This window comes from Nerophis ophidion, linkage group LG17 (genome assembly GCF_033978795.1).
Source record: "Nerophis ophidion isolate RoL-2023_Sa linkage group LG17, RoL_Noph_v1.0, whole genome shotgun sequence".
Taxonomy (NCBI): domain Eukaryota; kingdom Metazoa; phylum Chordata; class Actinopteri; order Syngnathiformes; family Syngnathidae; genus Nerophis; species Nerophis ophidion.
In genome coordinates this window covers 39,833,613-39,856,909 of record NC_084627.1, presented here as the reverse complement: position 1 = coordinate 39,856,909, position 23,297 = coordinate 39,833,613, and the positions used below count along the sequence as shown (strand labels likewise).

The 23,297-nt window shown below is 39.4% G+C and overlaps 1 protein-coding gene across 3 annotated transcripts; it reads right to left on the bottom strand.

Annotated features, from left to right (window-relative positions):
- Nucleotides 1–726: 726 nt before the first annotated feature.
- Nucleotides 727–18,538, bottom strand: LOC133536423 (AN1-type zinc finger protein 5-like). Of its 3 annotated transcripts, XM_061876927.1 has the most exons (7): nucleotides 18,383–18,538; nucleotides 10,859–11,033; nucleotides 6,909–7,050; nucleotides 6,725–6,825; nucleotides 5,325–5,444; nucleotides 5,037–5,117; nucleotides 1,662–1,809 (listed from the first exon to the last, which is right to left on the bottom strand). In XM_061876927.1, exons 2-6 carry the CDS (start codon nucleotides 11,013–11,015, stop codon nucleotides 5,068–5,070), a joined length of 570 nt encoding a protein of 189 aa, XP_061732911.1. In that variant the 5' UTR covers nucleotides 11,016–11,033; nucleotides 18,383–18,538; the 3' UTR covers nucleotides 1,662–1,809; nucleotides 5,037–5,067. The 3 variants fall into 3 exon arrangements, with proteins under 3 accessions (XP_061732908.1, XP_061732909.1, XP_061732911.1); XM_061876924.1 differs by lacking the exon at nucleotides 5,037–5,117 and having other exon boundaries at nucleotides 727–1,809; XM_061876925.1 differs by lacking the exon at nucleotides 5,037–5,117 and having other exon boundaries at nucleotides 727–1,809; nucleotides 6,725–6,822.
- Between the last annotated feature and the right edge of the window lie 4,759 nt (nucleotides 18,539–23,297).

The window sequence follows — 23,297 nt, the reverse complement described above, 5'->3', positions numbered from 1 at the left end:
AACACTATCTTAAATAGAGTATAATTAAAATACACTAACTGAAATTTACTGACCGTTTAAAATACACTAATTGAGCATGGACTACACAAATTGAAATGTCCCAAATAAAATTGAAATACTTTGACTAATAAAATACACTAATTGAAATGCACAGCCTAATTTCCCAAAAACTCATTTAAGAAGAAAAACTGAAATTGGAATGGTTGGAATGAAATGATCATTGATGTCATTGCACAAGTACAACATTTTGTTTTCAGCACAAACCCATTCAGGATTAGACAACATTGTACAGGGTTATTATTATATGGGCCACGTGTAAAATATCAATATTAAGAGTGTACGAATGGAACCAATAACAACTACTGCTTGGAGTCCCTGCACCCTACCGTTTGTAGTTATTTAAAACTTTATTTAGCTTACCTCTATAATGTTATTCTTTTTCCCTGCCCTACAGAAAAATAATTAAAAAAGCAAACAGTATCTGTATCTCGTTTAAAAAAAAACTACTTTTTTGGGACAATTGGTAATGGTTGTGTGCGGTACATGCTGCTATGACAATAAAATTGCATTAGTCCTTTAATTGCTCTATCCTGATCAAGGACAGCAAATCAAAATGTTAAAAGTTGAAGTAGAATAACCGTAAAAACATACAAACTTTCACTTTTGGAAGTTTTTTGTTTTGTTTTCGCCCTCTATGAAAATTAAGGACCAACATCTTTTAGTGTATTATTTGTGAACACTGTTTATTTACAACACACAGACACACGTGTTTTATTGTAAGATTACACACTATAGTATATAAATAAAAATGTTTGTACAAACTTGCATTACTAAAAGGGTAAAAATAAACAAAACCACATTAAGCAGTTAAGCCTTGCCCCTCTTCACAGAAATAATTAAAATCAATGAAAGAAAATGGAACTACTCAACTCATATAATCATCCAGCATACACATTTACCCCACAAATATCCTGTGAATGTGACACTCCTAACATTGTGAACAGGTCAACACACATTAAACAGCAGAAAACATTCACAAGTGAAGTCACAGAAGAAAATAGTGGGACCAAACCCTGTAAAAATCCGAACAAATGAGCCAAATTGTCGTATGACATTAAACATATTTTGTAGTGACGGGGAGATAAAAATAATAGGTATTATTTTGGCAGACACAAAGCAAGAATCAGATGGCACATGTCAGCTTAGCAAACATGGCCGTGTGAAGAGGGTGAGGATCCAGTGGCTCAGACTTAAAGGCAGGTGCAACATCTGACCAGTCAGATTTCAGTTCTTAAATTTCTTTTTTTTTTTTTAAAGAAAAAAATATGCCTGTCGATTGAAGCGCAGGTAGTTTGGCGTCAGTGGCCAACAGAGGCCTCCAGATCACAACCTTCAAATAAATTTACTGGTACCTTTTTTTAATTTTTTTTAAACAGGAGCACAAGGTGGATGCATGGATTCTCTTCAGCCTACAGATAAATACTGACCAACATCTGCTCTGATACACACATGTACTTAGTGTTCACATCCACTTCTAGAAAAACCAAAAAAAAGCATACAAAGAATAACAAAAGCTTGCTATTTGAAATAAAAAAAAAAAAAAAACATTTGTAATGGTGAAAAAACAAAGGGAAAGTTGGGCATCCAATGATTTAAAGTCTTATATTCTCTGGATCTTGTCAGCAACAACCACGGGGTTTTCTTTGCGAATCTTTTCCGCAGCTTCAGCTTTATAATCGTATGGACAGTTGTGTTTGTCGGAGTAACGGTGAACGCCACAGAACAAGTTCCCACAGCGACAGTCGAAATCTGCAACGCCACGACAGACATCAGAATTAGCAATTTACTTATGAGAGTAAATATGGATGTTGTCATTCATCAGATCTTTGCTTTACAGAACATTTAATCCGTCACAACTGGACTGTTCAGTTTAAGTTTGACGTTTCATCACTTCTTGCTCAAACCTGATTTGGTCGGAACCTTTTTTAACTGATTTGTGATCAGCTGATGAGCTTCCGAGGCCGAACACAAAGAAAGTCAGTTATGTACTTGTGTTTCCATTTTAGAGATTGCAGTCATGTGAAACATTCCTTCAAAAATGGATGCCCGCTTTGAGAGATAATTAAAGGCCTACTGAAACCCACTATTACTGACCACGCAGTCTGATAGTTTATATATCAATGATGAAATATTAACTTTGCAACACATGCCAATACGGCCTTTTTAGTTTTTTTATTTTAAATTTCCCGCGAAGTGTCGTGTTGAAAACATTGCGGTATGATGACGCGTGCGTTTGACGTCTCGGGTTGTAGCGGACTTTATTTTCCAGCCCGATCCAAGCTATAAGTAGTCTGCTTTAATCGCATAATTACACAGTATTCTGGACATCTGGGTTGCTGAATTTTTTGCAGTTTGTTCAATTATTAATGGAGAAGTCAAAGTAGAAAGATGGAGGTGGGAAGCTTTTAGCCTTTAGCCACACAAACACATGGTGTTTCCTTGTTTAAAATTCCCAGAAAGCTTTACTATGGATCAGAGCGGTCAAGCGAACATGGATCCAGACTACATGTCAACCGGCAGTCTTCGGTGTGAAAATTGTGGTAATAAGTCGGCTCTTACCGGAGACATCAGCAGAGCTTCCGTCCAGCTGCAGCTGCCGTGACTTCCCTCAGAGACTCTGGCGTCACCACACCAGTGGCCACACCCCTCCGACTGTCAGGTACTATTTAATCTCACTAAAACACTAGCAACACAACAGGCGGATAAGGGATTTCACAGAATTATCCTAGTAGATGTGTCTAAAAACATCTGAATCACTCCCACTGCAATCGCCTTTTTTTTCTTCTAGTCCTTCACTCTAAATTTCCTCATCCACGAATCTTTCATCCTCGCTCATATTAATGGGGAAATTGTCGCTTTCTCGGTCCGAATAGCTCTAGCTGCTGCTGGCTATGATTGTAAACAATGTGAGGATGTGAGGGGCCCTACAACCCGTGACGTCACGCGCACATCGTCTGCTGCTTCCAGTACAGGCAAGGCTTTTTTATTAGCGACCAAAAGCTGCGAACTTTATCGTCGATGTTCTCTACTAAATCCTTTCAGCAAAAATATGGCAATATCGCGAAATAAACAAGTATGACACATAGAATGGACCTGCTATCCCCATTTAAATAAGAAAATCTCATTTCAGTAGGCCTTTAAATTTCTATAGATTTTTTACAAACATTCCAGGATTCCATTTTTGGTGTTTTTTTTTATTATTGTAGGGTTTCCCCTACATAGGGATGGGAATCGAAAACCTGTTCTTGTTCAGACCCCGTACATAGTGTATCAAATCCTTGGAATCAGTTGCTATTTATTTAAACAGTTCTCTTATTGATCTTTTCAGGTGGTGACGACGTCGCTTAGTGACGTCAGACCTCAAAATGGCACAGCCCGGGTGCAACAAACGCTCTAAAGTAGCGACTACATTTTACAAGAAACAGCCTGCGGAGAGGCGGGGCTGGCAGTCCGACGGCGATGCAGGCCCAAGATGGAGGTGTGGACGGCTAGCCGCGAGGTGTGGCGTGCCGGGAGCGACGCCGCAATCGAGATCAGGTGCTTGGATCGCGCACCTGGAACCAATTAACGAATCTCCTCTCGCTCTATAAAAGGGCAGCAGCAGAGGAGGAAAGAATTGGAGAGACAACAACTGAGCAAGCAGCAACGCATGCAGCGCGGAAGAGAGCGAGAGGCAGACGACGCGGAACCGAGGAGCGAGCACAGAGCGGCAGAGCTGAAAAACAACCCGCAAAAGACTTTTCGTATTGAAAAATAAATAAGTCTACACCTGCTCGCAAAATGTCTGTGCTTGGTGGTCCTGGGAACCCACGCGACGGCTTGAGGCCGTCACACAGCCCTTATGGTAATAATTATAAGGCTGCTAGTTCATCAAGAGGAGGACATGCTAAAACATTTGACCACAAAGTATGCAATAATTATAAATGAAAGTCGCCTTTTGAACCGCTCCCATTAAATCCCAGCAGCAGTAATGCCAGCACGTCAGGTTCAAACTACCGCCTTATAATAGCGCTATTCTTTTTCAAATTGAAATGAATGCCCTCTCATTTAGATTAGCATGACGAGAGCCAGATTCTGACTGGCTCAGATGCGGGTAGCCCCTGTTCATGTCAGCCGCAAAACAAATGTCTCTGACAAGCGACTAAATTTATGGTGGAAAGTTCGCATTTTCGGTGGGTGAATGTTCAATTGTAGTCAGACAAAAGTTCCATGTTTTCTTGCAATCAGATTTTCTCTGTCATTACATTTTACAGGTGAAGTCTGTATAATGGAGGCCTCATTGCTGACAACAGTGAGACCTGTTACAGGTAGGCGGTCCAATACCTGGAGGAGTGGTGCACAGACGATGACCTGGTTCTTAATACCGCCACAACAAAAAAGGTCATCATGGACTTTAGGAGGACCAAGAGAACAACACAACCCTCACTCCTCTGACATATAAAATGCCTTACTTTAAACGTTTATAACTCATGGCCATGTGCCTTGAACTGTAAAGAAGTTGCTTTTAGTGTGAAGAGTCCTGCCTCACCCACCAACCTTTCACACAAAGAGGGATTTTCCAAAAAAAAGCATTTTTAATGGCGGAGTCGGTGACTGCTGTTTATGGTAATGGGGGAGACAATCAGTATGTGTACACGCGCTAAATTGTCTGATTTTTCAAATACTTCGGCTCTAAATGGGCCTCCTACAGCTGATGGAAACATCTGAATCACATCGTGTTCGACTTTTGAAAAGTCGGACTAACACACCTGGATTATGCGATTGGAAACCTAAGGGCCGGGTTGTGGCCGAGGGGACAAAAATATCTGTATTGGACATACTAAGTCTGTGGGCATGAACTGATGAAACCGGCTTGGGTGAGAGGCGAAACGTCTAAGACCAACTGAACAGTCCATTTTCTATTGATTGAATGCTCTAAGAATTTAAAGACCTTTCTAGACACATTTTTATTATTTTTGCTGGAAAAATTTTTTCACCTTCCAAGGTCTTTTACACCATTGTTTGCTTTCATCTTAGTGGCCTTTTTTTAGAACAGAGACGAGTCAACAGCAGGGGTGCTGCCAGAGATTTGGAGACAATAAAAACAAGAACAAAACCAACAGCTACAAGTCTCATCTACTGCTAAGTTGTTAATGGGTCCTTACAATCATCCCTCCCCTACTTTTTGCTCATAGAATATTAATTAATGTATTAAAAGACTGGTTGAGAGTAAAACCCTAAACACATTTGTACCTCTACGGGAAAGCTATTTTCACATGACTCACCTGTAAGACCAAGCTTTTTGCGGCACATAAAACAACGGTTCTTCTTGGGTTTGAGGGGATCAGGAGCGCTGAATACTGGACTGTCAGAAGTGGAGGGATGGATATCCGTGTCTGTGGACACTAAAAAGAACACACTAAACAGCTTTACCTCACAATATGCAAGCGATCAAAAAATACAGTTGAAGCAAGAAACAGCACAAATTAGCAGCTGATGAAAGTTCTGAGTAAATAAAATGGATGACAATTAGTTTCAAGTATTTTGCCTGGTTTCGATTACTTACCGTATGTTTTAGATTATAAGTCGCAGTTTTTTTCATAGTTTGGCCGGGGGTGCGACATATACTCCGAGCGACTTGTGTGTGAAATTATTAACACATTACCGTAAAATATTAAATAATATTATTTATGTCATTCGCGGAAGAGACGAAGAAAATGTCAGCAATCGTCACACACACACGTCAACCAATAAGGATTCGGCGGGGGAGGGTCATGGCAGAAGTGCATTGTGGGTCATGAGATGCTAGCTGCTATATGCTACTGCCATAGCTATTAAAATGGATCGTTTCAACGTTGGCGGTAACTTATAAAAACTGAGAAGGGCTGACCAAAAATGGCACCGAAAAGGAAGTCATGTACTGCAGATTACAAGCTGGACGTAGTGAAATATGCAGCAGAAAACGACAAGAAGAAGCGGCGCATACCTTTGGAGTTGGCAGAGTTGTTTAGAAGAGACATAGAGGAAGAAGATTTCAACGGACTTAGCGATGGGGAGTGACAGATTGTTTGGTAAACCTATATGTTGTAGTTATTTGAATGACTCTTACCATAATATGTTACGTTAACATACCAGGCACCTTCTCAGTTGGTTATTTATGCCTCATATAACGTACACTTATTCAGCCTGTTGTTCACTATTCGTTATTTATTTTAAATTGTCTTTCAAATGTCTATTCTTGGTGTTGGATTTTTTATACTCCGATGTGAAGTGTGTGTGTGTATATATATATATATATATATATATATATATATATATATATATATATATATATATATATATATATATACACACACACACGTTTTTTTCCTTCTTTATAATGCATTTTCGGCCAGTGCGACGTATACTCCGGAGCAATTTATTATCCGAAAAATACGGTAAATCTAAATAAACTGCTGAAATATTCCGGTCAGCAGTAGATAGGAATTGGAAGCAAGGATATTAAAATAATATCTAATCGACAGACATATTTTAATAACTTTAATAAATGGTTGAAAATATTTTTAAATATAAATTACAATGATTATTTTAAAAAAAACATGAGTTGAGCAATCTAAAGTAAGAAATACTATATCAGCCAGTTGTTAAAGACTAAAAAATATTCAAAGAAAGTTTTGATACGCACCAGGCCCCGTCAGGTCTGCTTTGCTAATGGATGCTTCTTTGTCCTCCGAGGAAAGACTCATCTCAGTCATCTTTTGTGTTACACAAATAGTTGACATCCTACTGCAATAGAGAGGAGATTAAAAATACAAATAAAAAATATTGTTCATGTTTATCAAAGCTAATGCAACACATTTTGAAAATACCTGAGAGTTTCGATAGCAGCAGCCTGTGCTGAAGCCGCGGCCTCAGCTGCAACCTTTGTTGCAGCCACTGCTGCTGCTGCATTATTCAAGGTGGCCTCTAACCGCTGGATTGCTGAAACTTCTGTGGAGACCATGCTGCTGCCTGAGGAACAAGATGCACGACATAAAACAGCTGAAAGATGACAGAAGCAACAAATACTGGTATTGACTGACATGTCTCCAATGATCAGGGGTTGGGCATCGTTTTGGACGATGATCAACCCAGGGTTTCCCACACATTAATTTATTTGAGGCGGCCCGCCCCGAAAGAATTACGGCCGCCACAAATAGATTTTTCGGCTTTTGACTCGCTCGACCGCTCATAAAAGCAATGGGACTGTCTGTGAATAGAGTTTGTAGTTACAACTCCGGTGCAGTAGGTGGCGGTAGCCTACTATGCATTGTAACTCCGCCAATTGCACTTAGTTCACCTGGTGGGTCAGAAGAAGAAGAAGAAGACGACGACAACGAAGTACAGGAATAACGGACCGACCAGATCAAAATATGAGGATAAGACGTCTTGGCAAACAAGTTCAAAAGTGGTCCGAACCTGTGCAGTGTTCAGCATCGACTCGGATTTTTTTAATTCTTATTTTCGGGACCGGAGCAGACGCACGAAGTAACAGTCACCTGTTACCATGCCGACGAGCTAACGTGTCCAGGTTATAACCCTGTTGTCAATAAACACAGGTGGAGACGGTGCTTCAGATACTGCATTAATACTGAAAGCTAAATTGTGCACTGTCCACTGCAGCATGTGAATGCAAAGAAAATAATAAAATCTGCGCCAACCAGCTGTTAAAATGTTATCCAGGTTAATGTTTTAGCCATTAAAGGCCCTTCATTTCAAGATTTCAGCTGTGATCGGGCGTTAAAAAGGTGGCTGACCTGTTCAGATGGGTGGAACTGCTACTGGTCAAATAATGTGAAATAGCATTTAATTTTACATGTATGCAATGCCATTTAAATGTTATTATAGATAATAATAATAAATACTGCGTAGTGTTGTAAATAGTCAACGGGAAGGATTTTAGTAAGACATAAGCACTACACAGACAGAAAAAAACCTAGGCAGGACAAGTAAAAATATTGGGGCAAGTAGATTTGAGAAGTCGGGCAAGTAGAAAAAAACCTTAACATTGAACCATGCATGTGTTGAGCTGGTGCCGCTTAAGGGTAGACGGCACTGTACATAGAGGGGTTCTGCTCGTTAGTAATAAATTCTAATGTTGGATGTTCACTCCTTCACACAGATGAGTACAGAAAAATATGTTCAGCGGCCGAAAAGGGCTCAACTTGGAGAGGGGGTACGCCTACAGTGCGGACCACAGGAGGTATTATCAAAACTGTGTTTTGATAATAGTGTTTTTTGAAGGACAAGAACCAGGCTGACATCCTTACTCTGCTGGCAAGTGAGTTCGACGAATGGGATAATGTCTACCCATGCCTCAAGCCTCCTCGCAGGCATTGCTTTGGTGATCCCCGTTTCAAGTGTTAATTGTGAACGGGATTTTTCTACTCTGAATAGGCTAAGAGCATCACTCTGAGGAGCAAAACAAATATTTTCTTTACTGGTGCAGTTTATGACATTTTTTTTTTTTTTTTTGGATGTATCCTTAGGTGAAAACAGACCTGAGGAATCAGCTGCAAGGAGAACACCTGGCTGGCTGCCTGCCTGAGAATCTCCATCAATGGACCTGACCCCAAGGACTTTCCTTATGATAAGGCCTTACACAATTTTTTACGGAAGCCCCGAAAAATTCATTGCCCTAACAAAGGGTGCAAAGTCTGCAGGCAGTAGGAAACACATGGTTAAGTGTAGGGAGTAAAACTGATGGCAGTCTAAAGTTCAAGATTTTTGGAGTGGGCTTTAATAGACATTTTAGCTTTTATATTTTGGAAGATTATATACTTTTTGTAAAAAACACAATTAATAAATATATTTCAGTGAATAACTAATTGTTCAAATCTGTATATAAATATAAGTGTTGTAATTATATTCCAACTCCGCGTTCTTCTTGGTCATCGCCGCCGTCACTGCCAATGCAGGATTATTGATATAGTGGAGCAGCTCCACAAGGTGTATGGAGCCGGGAGTCTGCCAGCTAAATCATTTTTCAGGTCGGCAGACCAAGCATCAGAAATAAAAATTGAAGATTGAATTGCAGGAGAATTGGAACGCAACACACGGTTTGCATCAATCGATGCCCAACCCTACCAATTATGTAATCAAGCTCAGCCCGTTATAATGGTTGAAATGCCCAATTGTATTAGATTAAACAACAGTGATTGAACATTTGCATGCAAACTGTTGGCTAGCTGTATGTGTACTTAATTTCCCAGTTTACTCTTGAAATAATTACAGAGTTGGTCATTTCCAGTTTTTTGTGTTTGCACATCAACAATAAAATCTATCACGGTTTTGTATATTTACAACAACATAACTCTCTGGTTCAATAGCCCATTAACACTTCAAATTTGCAACGTGTCTGGGAAATTTGTGGTTTTTGAAGGCACAAACACAAAAAATAACAAGAAGCATGTTGCGTAGCCTGCTGCTTCAGTGCTCACATATCTTAAGTCTTCCATAGCAACAATTTATCTAGGGTTTGACTGCTTTGGAGCATTCACACAATTAACTTAAGAACATACCTGCAACACATTATGAGTTACTCTGCAAGTGTGTGCAGTAAATACATTCCTTAAAGTGCAAGGAGAGAGGAAAAACAAGTTTCCTCTATATTGAAGCAATTATCATATATACACTGCTAGAATGGGCCGTTTACGCTTATAATAACAATATCACTAATATTTGGTTAATTTTCAGATCATGACATGTAGATGAGTGTAGTTGGTGGTTTCTGGACGTTTTAAAAGGGTATAATGAGTGTAATAGAGGACCCTCGATCTGTTGACCCAAGTGTTAGCTATTTATTTATGATTTCGAATGCATAAAAAAAAAATTCAAGCATATGTGTTCTTGTTTTGCATAAGGCTTGTGAATGATAAACAGCACATCTCACATTTCCAGTATGACTGATCTGATATGGTCATAGTGCAGAAGAATTACTACAGTGACGAAGAATCTAAGGAAATTGCTAAAGATATTCTGAGTGGAATATTCAAAATGGCCGTTTGAATTTGGGGCCTTTTTTTATGTTTAGACCAGGGGTAGGGAACCTATGGCTCTAGAGCCAGATGTGGCTCTTCTGATTGATGCATCTGGCTCTTAGATTAATCTTAGCTGACATTGCTTAACACGATAAGAAATGAATATTTCCACTGGTAATCAGAGTTAAAAATAACGTTCTAAATATAAAACATTCCCCTGCATTTTAATCCATCCATCCGTTTCCTACCGCATCTGTTCAAGACGTCGCATTAATGGTAAGAAGTATTTAATTTATTATTGTTAGCTTCAGAATATCAATGTTAATAAAAATAATACAAGACTTATTATACTCCAAAAATGTTGGTGTTACTTAAAATGCACATTTTTAGTTGCATTCAGTGTTAAAAAAAACATTATTTGGCGCTCACGGAAATACATTTTAAAATATTTGGCTTTCATGGCTCTCTCTCAGCCAAAAAGGTTCCTGACTCCTGGTTAAGAGGGAATTTTCGCATACTTTGTGGATTGTAAATACAATTGTATACGGTTTAATGGATAAAATGAAACAGGCAAATAAAGTCAAATTGTTTTTTCCACTCTTCAGGTACTTTATAGACCTAATGCTCACTAATGTTACTGATTGTTTTAAAGTGGGGAAGTGAAGGGGTGTAGGCAGACATATAATCCAAGAGGTTTGTTGATAATTGACAATTAACTTCAAATCAGTCAGGTTCAGGTTAGAAAACCTGCACAGAATAACTTAAGTCCATGCAAGTGGACATAAAACAGCAGGTCTTACCCATAGCACTCAGAGAACTGACTCCTCCATTGTTCTGTCTTGACAGGTGCTCCTTGTGGCAAACTGAGCACATGCCATTAGTCCTGGGGTTGCCATAGAAACCACAGCCAGTGGCACAGAGCATAGGAGCTGGGCTCTGATTGGTCTCCTGCGCCATAGCGATGTCTAAACTGACCTGAAAAAAAAAACACAAAAATACACATTGCGTGTTTGTCTGGAAGAACATCAATAATATTATAACCTAACTGAGCCATCAATTGCACTACTTTTTCATGACGTCATGCTAACTTTCCAGGGTGCATTAATACTTGTCATTTTTGGTCAAGCTAAAACAAACTTTAGTCTTGTTTTTTCTGCTAGTGCGGGTCTTTTGGTCAAGTGTGAACAGACGGAAGGTGGCCCGCCTGGGGTTTTGGCACCAGCCACTGGACTAGATCTGACCAATCTACGTCTATGAGCACAAACTGATGAAGCCTACTTGGATGAGCGGCGAATGGTCTTCTAAGACAAACCAAACAGTCCTGTTGCGACCAACTGAATGCCCTGAGATGACAATGACCTAGATGAATGAGGACATTCATAGACATGTTCTTGACAACATTTCAGTCACATTATGTCAACTTTCACAACTTTTCACGTTTAAAAGGAGACTCCAAATTTTGTGATTTCGGTTCCGTGTTAATCATGGGGCCCTACCGATGCTAAAACCCTTAACTTTACGACGGCCTGCAACTAGGACTGGGCGATATATCGCGGGTATGTCTCTCTGCGATATAGAAAATAACTATACCGTAATATTCGAGTATACATTCTCACGCAGTTGCTTTTAGCTGCGGGCATTACACTACAGGCTCTTCTAACTCCTTCTTGTGTCTCCTTCTCACAGACAGCGAGCGCACAAACTTACACATGTCACATACTGTCATGTCATACGTCACATACGTATATGCCCTCGCCCAGCAGAGAAGTAGCAGCCTGGCTACCGTTAGCTGTGATGCTAGCGAAACCGTGTGGAGGTATAATACGAAAGAGAGAATGTGCGAATCTGGTAACAAATGAAGGAAAAATTAATTCCCTAGAAAAACAGCACGGGGGTTTATAGTCTGGCTGTGGTTCGGCTACAAGCAGGAATTTGTCGAACAAACAACCGTAATTTGTCAAGTGTGGGGCACAAGCGTTGCTACCAAAAGTAGCATTACTGCTAATATGTAGCATCGTTTGAAAAGTCACGTGCTACTAACTTTAACAAATATAGTTTGGTAAATTCACTTAGTTTTGATTTCCTTCTGTGCATGAAAGTTTAGAATGAGCATACATTAATGCAGTATGAACAAGAATGTTTTAATGTAGACACATAGAATCATCATACTGCTGTGATTATATGCATCAAGCGTTCATTCAAGGCTAAGGCAAAAAACCGAGATATATATCGTATATCGTGATATTAAAAAAAGGCCATATCCCCCTGCCCTACCTGCAATTATCGTCATGTTGACTGTTACACTAGTTGCACAAAAACATTAATAACACCCCACTTCAAAGCTTCACAGTATTTCATCAATCCATCCATTATCTACCGCTTGTCCCTTTTGGGATAACGGGGGGTGCTGGAACCTATCTCAGCTGCATTCGGGCGGAAGGCGGTGTACACCCTGGACAAGTCACAATCTCATCACAGGGCCAACACAGATTGACAGACAACATTCACACTCGCATTCACACACTAGGGCCAATTTAGTGTTGCCAATCAACCTATCCCCAGGTGCATGTCTTTGGAAGTGGGAGGAGGCCGGAGTACCCGGAGGGAACCCACGCAGTCACGGGGAAAAACTCCACACAAGTTTGACAAATTAGGTCCTGTTAAGGTTGGCAAGGGCCAAATGAACATCATATTTTGTCCACACCACAACTTACTTCCGTAAAGACACATGGAGTGTAATGGCACACCTCCATCATTTTTGTCAAGCATAGGTGCCCCAGATACAGCCTGGTACTGAAACAACTCAGAATTATTTATTTTACAATCAGCCATGACAAATGGGTCTTGAAAGACAGGATGGAGTGCCAGTAACCAAAAGGGTTTTGTTTGCATGGAAGTTAGTGAAGACCCTGAGAGTGTCTCAAAAAGGGACGGCGTGGCGCAGTGGAAGAGTGGCCGTGCGCAACCTGAGGGTCCCTAGTTCAATCCCCACCTAGTACAAACCTCGTCACGTCCGTTGTGTCCTGAGCAAGACACTTCACCCTTGCTCCTGATGGGTGCCGGTTAGCGCCTTGCATGGCAGCTCCCTCCATCAGTGTGTGAATGTGTGTGTGAATGGGTAAATGTGGAAGTAGTGTCAAAGCACTTTGAGTACCTTGAAGGTAGAAAAGCGCTATAGAAGTACAACCCATTTATCATTTATCAAAAAGGAACACCTTTGGATATCTTATTGTAACAATAAAGGTCTACAGACCCATCGGGTTTTGCAGTGCATGCCTTCAAACTAGTAATTTTGAAGGCACGTTTCGGGAAAAATATAGCCAAAACTAAAAACAAATCATATTCAGTCTATTTGTACTAGTACTCTTGGTCATTCTGACTGCAATTATTCACTTCAGAAGAGACCAAAGCAATGCGTTTGTTCCAAATAGTTTGAGCCGAGGACAGTTTTACGTTTTTTTTGGGCATTCGTGGTTTTTTTTTTTAGGTATTTTAGCCAAAAAACATGGAATGCCAAGGGCTGAAACGAACATTATTTATTCCTTGACAAAAATACAAGTGTGACTGCTAAACAAACCACACTTCATTTGCACAATGCATATTTTTGAAAATAAAGTAACAATAGGATAGTGTTTATATGAAATAACTCTGGAAAATGCTGCAATGCAATCGCAGCTGCAGAAAAACCCAAAATATACCCAAATGTGAGATTAATTTACCCAATTCTGGCCTTACAATTAGCACAGGTCTTGAATTTAACCACAACCAATTGCCGCAGGGCCCTAAAAAATTTACCAACATTTGCGGCAACAACTTGCCATGACCGCCTTTGACTTTTTATTTATTAATGGACAAGAGATATAATGGCCAACGACAAAATGATAACTCGCGATAAAATTCCGGACAGTTAGTCATTCCACCTCCTTTCTCCTTTATAAACCCCGTCATTTGTTGATGGATGTTAGTGCGCATGCGCCTGACTTTGTGTTGCCTAACGTCTTTTGGCTTTTTAACCACGGCAGACTAACAACGTTAATCTCGCTCCAAGGGAATTACCTCGAAGTATATTTAGTCAAAAGACCTACATGTCACACTAATGGTGGCGTATAAACAATGCCAACACTGTCATAAACCTCTGCCATATAGTGAAACACTTAACACTGAAAATCACATTTCGGGAGAATATTTGACCCCCAACATAAACACAACAAAGCACATTCCCAGAATTCCTTGCAGAAACAACTCTTCCGAGACGCTACAGTCATTTTCTCTTGCTTCCCGCCATGTGTTTAAGAGCGCATTGATATTAGATGGAGACAGGTGTGGACAATATTGGATACTATTTTAAGCATACGAAAAGTAAACAGCGAGGGGAAAAAACTATATGATGTTGCTTTCATTTTGTCAATACAGCATCGATCAGCTGATGTGACTGAGAGTTAAAGGCCTACTGAAACCTACTACTACCGACCACGCAGTCTGATAGTTTATATATCAATGATGAAATCTTAGCATTGCAACACATGCCAATACGGCCGGTTTAGTTTACTAAATTGCAATTTTAAATTTCCCACAAAGTATCCTGTTGAAAACATCGTGGAATGATGACGCGTGCACGTGACGTCACCGGTGGTAGCGGACATGTTCTTCAAGCTCGATCCCAGCTGTAAGTAGTCTGCTTTAATTGCATAATTACACAGTATTCTGGACATCTGTGTTGCTGAATCTTTGGCAATTTGTTCATTTAATAATGGAGAAGTAAAAGAAGAGAAGATGTAGGTGGGAAGCGGTGTATTGCAGCTGCCTTTAGCAACACAAACAGCCGGTGTTTCCTTGTTTACATTCCCGAAGGTGAAGCTTTACTATGGAACAGAGCGGTCAAGCGAACATGGTTCCCGACCACATGTCAACCGGCAGGGTTCGGTGAGAAAATTGTGGTAATAAGTCGGCTCTTACCGTAGACATGAGCGGAGCTTGCGTCCTCCTGCAGCTGCGGACTATTACCTCCTCCCACCGGAGACACTGGCGGTCACCACACCCGTGGCCACACCCCTCAGACTTTCAGGTACCATATAATCTCACTAAAACACTAGTAACACAATAAGCAGATAACGGATTTTCCAGAATTATCCTAGTAAATGTGTCTAATATCTGAATCGCTCCCACTGCCCTCGCCTTTTTTTTTTTTTCCTAGTCCTTCCCTTTCACTATCTTCATCCACGAATCTTTCATCATCGCTCAAATTAAATGGGGAAATTGTCGCTTTCTCGGTCCGAATCGCTCCCGCTGCTGGTGTCTATAATTGTAAACAATGTGAGCATGTGAGGGGCCCTACAAACCGTGACGTCACTCGCACATCGTCTGCTACTTCCAGTAAAGGCAAGGCTTTTTTATTAGCGACCAAAAGTTGCGAACTTTATCGTCAATGTTCTCTACTAAATCCTTTCAGCAAAAATATGGCAATATCGCGAAATGATCAAGTATGACACACAGAATGGACCGGATATCCCCGTTTAAATAAGAAAATCTCATTTCAGTAGGCCTTTAATGAGGTGGGAAAACACGCCGTCACTCCTGTTATTTTTGTTCTTTGCCAAACTGTTGTACTGAACAACAAGGGGGGTGTTGGAAAATAACATATTGTTTATTAGACTTTATCTTCATTAGCCAAATTGCTTTGTGTTTTATTTTGATATCAAAAAGTGAACGGCGTGGGTTTTTTTTTACAATACTTTTGTTTTTTTCATGTCACAAAAGGTATTACCTTAAAAAACATTTCACATGTCATTTTGTTAATGTTCTATTGTGTATAGTTAATTCCTATACGACATATTTCTACTCAAACTCTTAATGGATCCCTGCCGATACATCATCTACATAACTTAAAAAACAAATTACAAAAAATACTTCCCTCTATCAAAAGGTAAAAATTAGAGATGTCCAATAATATCGGGCTGTTGATATCATCGGCCGATAAATGCTTCAAAATGTATTACGGAAATTATCGGTATCGGTTTCAAAAAAAAAAATGTATGACTTTTTAAAACGCAGCTGTACGTAGTGGTACACGGATGTAGGGAGAAATACAGAGCGCCAACAAACCTTAAAGGCACTGCCTTTGCGTGCTGGCCCAATCACATAATAGCTTTTCACACACACACAAATGAATCCAAGGCATACTTGGTCCAAAGACATACAGGTCACACTGAGGGTGGCCGTATAAACAATTGTAACACTGTTACAAATATGCGCCACACTGTGAGCCCACACCAAACAAGAATGATAAAACACATTTCGGGAGAACATCCGCACCGTAACGCAATATAAACACAACAGAACAAATACCCTAAGCCCTTGCAGCACTAACTCTTCCGGGATGCTACAATATAGATAAAGGCATCATGAAAAGACAAAACAAGCTGACAAGTTTATAATAATAATACATTTTAAAAACTGTATATGTATGCTTTAGAGCCCATGCATGGAAAGAAAATGTCTCCTTTAAAAGGCATATGCGGTCCTCTCCAAGGTTTCTCATAGTCATCATTGTCGACGTCCCACTGGAGTGAGTTTTTCCTTGCCCTTATGTGGGCTCTACCGAGGAGGTTTCATTTAATTGTTTATTTATCTCCTTCATTGATGTGCATTTTCAACGATACACAATTATACCTCAATTATACAATTTAAATTCACACAACAATGCCTGAGAAGGAGCAGGATGAAGAAAAATCTTATAGTTTCCTGCCCCCTTTGACATAATACATTATCTTACTTCATGAATATCATTTAAACCAAAAGGCTCGCCATTCCACGTTGCGTTAAAGGCCTACTGAAACCCACTACTACCGACCACGCAGTCTGATAGTTTATATATCAATGATGAAATATTAACATTGCAACACATGCCAATACGGCTTTCTTCCTCCAAACACGACGAGTTGAGTTTATACCAAAATGGATACAAGGATGATACAGCAGAGGATTGGGAGAATGTCATGTGGTCAGATGAAACCAAAATAGAACTTTTTGGTATAAACTCAACTCGTCGTGTTTGGAGGAAGAAGAATACTGAGTTGCATCCCAAAAACACCATACTTCCTGTGAAGCATGGGGGTTGAAACATCATGCTTTGGGGCTGTTTTTCTGCTAAGAGGACAGGACGGTTGATCCGTGTTAAGGAAAGAATTAATGGGGCCATGTATCGTGAGATTTTGAGCCAAAACCTCCTTCCATCAGTGAGAGCTTTGAATGGTTGACCAAATACCTATTTTCCACCTTAATTTACAAATAAATTCTTTAAAATTCCTACAATGTGAATTCCTGGATTTTTCCCCACATTCTGTCTCTCACAGTTGAAGTTTACCTATGAAGAAAATTACAGACCTGGCATCATTTTAAGTGGGAGAACTTGCACAATCGGCGGCTGACTAAATACTTTTTTGCCCCACTGTATGTATGCTTTGGAGCCCCTGCGTGGAAATAAAATAATGTCCCCTTTAAAGCAACACTTGCCTTGACCTTAAAAAGTTAAAATTCGAGGCCTGTTAGCACAAGCTTCTGTACGAACATAACTCACTAAAAACTGCTTCAACTCAAAAAGAACCCACAGGTGAACATAATGTGTTTAAAAAGAGTAGCTTTGTAACGAGCAGATGCGATAATTAACCAGCATGCTCACAGCAACAAGACAAAGGCTCACCATTCCACGTTGCGTTAAAGCTCTTAAAAACCGCTCACCACAAACTGCCAACACCACTTAAGATGAAAATAGTTATTTACCTGATTATCCTCGACGTATATTATTTTAAAAATGTATAGCTTTTATACGCTTTCTTCCAAACAGAAGGCCACCATCGTGCCTCACACACCAAATCTACTGAGTCATGCTAGCGAGCTAATGTTAGTCACTTTCGTTTACGAGCAGATAAATTAAATAACCGCGTAGCGTTGTTCGTGTTTCGTACGAAAACATAAACGGCATGAACACAAATATGATGTTAACGATTAAATGCGTGCGAGTTATAAGTGAATCTCGACACATTTTTATCGTGACTAGCATGCTAATGCTAGCTGGCTAAATAAATTGAGGCTTGTCGTGATATTAGCTGGCCTTTAATTACACTTTTGTGCGTTTATTGCTACTTGCAAGCGCTGTGTATGTTAAAATAAATCACACAATACAGTATAAATGTATAATATAGTTGAAGCGATCATGATGTGCTGATAAAAGATAGACACAGGACTATATCACTGCTAACTTGATGAGACTAAACATTTAGAGGAAACACACGTCGTTGTTTGTTTTCACTATTGAGTTGACTTACCTCTGCCGTCAGATGACAGTTTGTTTCCAGAGAATGAAAAGGAATAATAAAGTTGATTTGCGCACACAACTGGGGTCTTCTAAGTGTGAGGACTTTGTTGGGGCTGAACTGAACTCAACAGCTTCTTCGCTCCTTTGTGCTTTAAAGCGGTTGGCATCGAGCTTAATGGTGCATTAGCACCGCCTAACGCTTCGGAGTCCGGGCCAGGCAGTACTTTTTCTTCTTTTTTGATTGATTTATTGATACTTTTATTAGTAGATTGTACAGTTCAGTACATATTCCGTACAACTGACCACTAAAAGGTAACACCTGAATAAGTTTTTCGACTTGTTTAAGTCGGGGTCCACGTTAATCAATTCATGGTACAAATATATACTATCAGCATAATCCAGTCATCCATCCATCCATCATCTTCCGCTTATCCGAGGTCGGGTCGCGGGGGCAACAGCCTAAGCAGGGAAACCCAGACTTCCCTCTCCCCAGCCACTTCGTCTAGCTCTTCCCGGGGGATCCCGAGGCGTTCCCAGGCCAGCCGGGAGACATAGTCTTCCCAACGTGTCCTGGGTCTTCCCCGTGGCCTCCTACCGGTTGGACATGCCCTAAACACCTCCCTAGGGAGGCGTTCGGGTGGCATCCTGACCAGATGCCCGAACCACCTCATCTGGCTCCTCTCGATGTGAAGGAGCAGCGGCTTTACTTTGAGTCCCTCCCGGATGGCAGAGCTTCTCACCCTATCTCTAAGGGAGAGCCCCGCCACACGGCGGAGGAAACTCATTTCGGCCGCTTGTACCCGTGATCTTATCCTTTCGGTCATGACCCAAAGCTCATGACCATAGTTGAGGATGGGAACGTAGATCGACCGGTAAACTGAGAGCTTTGCCTAATCCAGTCATCACACAGGTTAATCATCATAGTATGTACATTGAATTATTTACATTATTTACAATCCGGGGGGTGGCATGAGGAGATTTGGTTGATATCAGTACTTCAGTCATTAATCAATCAATCAATGTTTATTTATATAGCCCCAAATCACAAATGTCTCAAAGGACTGCAAAAATCATTACGACTACAACATCCTCGGAAGAACCCACAAAAGGGCAAGGAAAACTCCCACCCAGTGGGCAGGGAGAATTCACATCCAGTGGGACGCCAGTGACAATGCTGACTATGAGAAACCTTGGAGAGGACCTCAGGTGTGGTTGGAGAAGTGGGTTGGATTGAGGTGTGATCTAGGGTGGAGGTCTAGAAGTAACCGGACTGGCTTATTCTGGGATGTTTGGAGTCTAGATTTGAGGGTTTTGGAGGTGCTGGGGTACCAGGAGGTGCAAGCGTAATCGAAAAAGGGTTGAATGAGAGTTACCGCTAGAATCCTAAGGTGCTTTTGTTGACCAGAGAGCAGATTCTGTAGAGGAATCTCGTTCTTTGGTTAACCTTTTTGATTACCTTGGTTGCCATTTTATCACAGGAAAGATTAGCCTCTAGAATGGAACCCAGGTAGGTGATCTCATGTTTCCTGGTGATAACAATGTCACCCACTTTTATAGTGAAGTCACTGACTTTCTTCGTGTTTACGGCGGGTGGCATCCAGCTTAATGGTGCATTGCTGCTAATTTCTGCTCCGGGGCATCCATTCATCCATTTGTACCGCGCTTATTCCCTTTGGGGCCGCAGGCAATATATACAAAAGGTGGGTAGAGTAGCCAGAAATTGTACTCAAGTAAGAGTACTGTTACTTTAGAGCAGGGGTCACCAACGCGGTGCCCGCAGGCACCAGGTAGCCCGTAAGGACCAGATGAGTCGCCCGCTGGCCTGTTTTAAAAAATAGCTCAAATAGCAGCACTTACCAGTGAGCTGCCTTTATTTTTTAAATTGTATTTATTTACTAGCAAGCTGGTCTCACTTTGCTCGACATTTTTAATTCTAAGAGGGACAAAACTCAAAAAGAATTTGAAAATCCAAGAACATATTTTAAAGACTTGGTCTTCACTTGTTTCAATAAATTCATTTTTTTTTTTACTTTGCTTCTTATAACTTTCAGAAAGACTATTTTAGGGAAAAAATACAACCTTAAAAATAATTTTTGGATTTTTAAACACGTATACTTTTTACCTTTTAAATTCCTTTCTCTTCTTTCCTGACAATTTAAATCAATGTTCAAGTAAATTAATTCTTTTATATATAGAATAATAAGTACATTTTAATTTCATTCTTCATTTTAACTTCTGTTTTTTTGAGGAAGAATATTTGTGAAATATTTCTTCAAACTTATGATTAAAATTAAAAAAAAATTATTCTGGCGAATATAGAAAATCTGTGGAATCAAGTTTAAATCTTATTTCAAAGTCTTTTGAATTTCTTTTAAAATTGTTGTTCTGGAAAATCTAGAAGAAATAAAGATTTGTCTTTGAAATACAGCTTGGTCCAATTTGTTATATATTCTAACAAAGTGCAGATTGGATTTTAACCTATTTAAAACATGTCATCAAAAATATATGTTTATTGTGAGAAATCATTAAGATGATTAGTGTTTCCACAAAGATAAATGTCATTAATTATTAATAATAACATAGAGTTAAAGGTAAATTGAGCAAATTGGCTACTTCTGGCAATTTATTTAAGTGTGTATCAAACTGGTAGCCCTTCGCATTAATCAGTACCCAAGAAGTAGCTCTTGGTTTCAAAAAGGTTGGTGACCCCTGCTTTAGAGATTTATTACTCAAGTAAAAGTAAGGAGTAATCACCCAAATATTTACTTGAGTAAAAGTAAAAAAGTACCATATTTCCTTGAATTGCCACCGGGACGCTAATTAATTTAAAAGCTCTTCTCACTCCTGCGCTTACCAAAGGCATGCGGTAAAAGTAAGCATGCGCTAATTATTTTAAAACCTCTTCTCAATCCGGCACTTATTACCAAAGGCATGCAATAAAAATTTGAGTGTGATGTAAGCTTGGACCTTAAGTCCCACTAAATAGCTCTTAATCTTCTTCCCTTTATGCGATTTCAAATTACCGGTGTTGAAATCAGCCTCCGCCATTTTGAAAATGATGACAGGGGAAGTGTCACTCGTGACGTTACGAGTTTGACCAGGGGGTATTACTAAACATGCGCTAATTATTTTGCGAAGCAAGTTTGACCCGGCAGTAATTCAAGGCAGGCGCATACTATATGCCCTGCGGCAATTCAATGAAATATGGTATGTTGTAAAAAAAAACTACTCAAGTTCTGAGTAACTGATGAGTAACCTGTTCGTTTAATGATTACGGCAACAAATAATGCATAAAAACATAAAAATAGCAATGAGCTAATTCAGAGCGAGTAATATCTCTAAGCAATTAAAACAATAATATATATTAAATAATAATACATTACAATAAAAAAATTAAGGCAAATTGAGCCACAATAATAACAGCACCATGGGCTCAGTAAGCATTGATTGATTGAAACTTGTATTAGTAGATTGTACAGTACAGTACATATTCCGTACAATTGACCACTAAATGGTAACACCCCAGTAAGTTTTTCAACGTTAATCAATTACTTAATAAATGACCAAGTCGAGGTGATCTACCTCATATATACTGTACATATACATACACACACATATCATATACTTATATATATATATATGTGTGTGTGTGTATATATATATATATATATATGTATACATATATATATTAGGGCTGAGAATCTTTGGGTGTCCCACGATTCGATTCAATATCGATTCTTGGGGTCGCGATTCGTTAATATATCGATTTTTTATTCAATGCAATTCTCGATTCAAAAACGATATTTTTCCAATTCAAAATGATTCTGTATTCATTCAATACATAGGATTTCAGCAGGATGTACCCAAGTCTGCTGACATGCAAGCAGAGTAGTAGATTTAAAAAAAAAAAAAATTATAATTGTAAAGGACAATGTTTTATCAACTGATTGCAATAATGTAAATTTGTTTTAACTATTAAACGAACCCAAAATATGACTTATTTTATCTTTTTAAAAATATTGGACACAGTGTGTTGTCAAGCTTATGAGATGCGATGCAAGTGTAAGCCACTGTGACACTATTGTTCTTTTTTTTTTTCATTTTTATAAATATCTAATGATAATGTCAATGAGGGATTTTTAATCACTGCTATGCTGAAATTATAACTAATATTGATACTGTTGTTGATATTCATTTTTGTTTCATTACTTTTGGTTTGTTCTGTGTCGTGTTTGTGTCTCCTCTCAATTGCTCTGTTTATTCCAGTTCTGAGTGTTGCTGGGTCAGGTTTGGTTTTGGAATTGGATTGCATTGTTATGGTATTGCTGTGTATTGTTTTGTTGGATTGATTAACAAAAATAAATAAATCAATAAATAGATTTTTAAAAAATGAGAATCGATTCTGAATCGCACAACGTGAGAATCGTGATCCATATTCGAATCGATTTTTTCCCACACCCCTAATATATATATATATATATATATATACACACAGTGGGTGCGGAAAGTATTCAGACCCCCTTATATTTTTTACGCTTTGTTAAACTGCAGCCATGTGTTAAAATCATTGAAGTTCATTTTTTTTCCTCATTAATGTACACACAGCACCCCATATTGACAGAAAAACACAGAATTGTAGACATTTTTACAGATTTATTAAAAAAGAAAAACTGAAATATCACATGGGCATAAGTATTCAGACCCTTTGCTCAGTATTGAGTGGAAGCACCCTTTTGAGCTAACACAGCCGTGAGTCTTCTTGGGAATGATGCAACTAGTTTTTCACACCTGGATTTGGGGATTCTCTGCCATTCCTCTTTGCAGATCACCTCCAGTTCTGTCAGGTTGGATGGTGAACGTTGGTGGACAGCCATTTTGAGGTCTCTCCAGAGATGCTCAATTGGGTTCAAGTCAGGGCTCGGGCT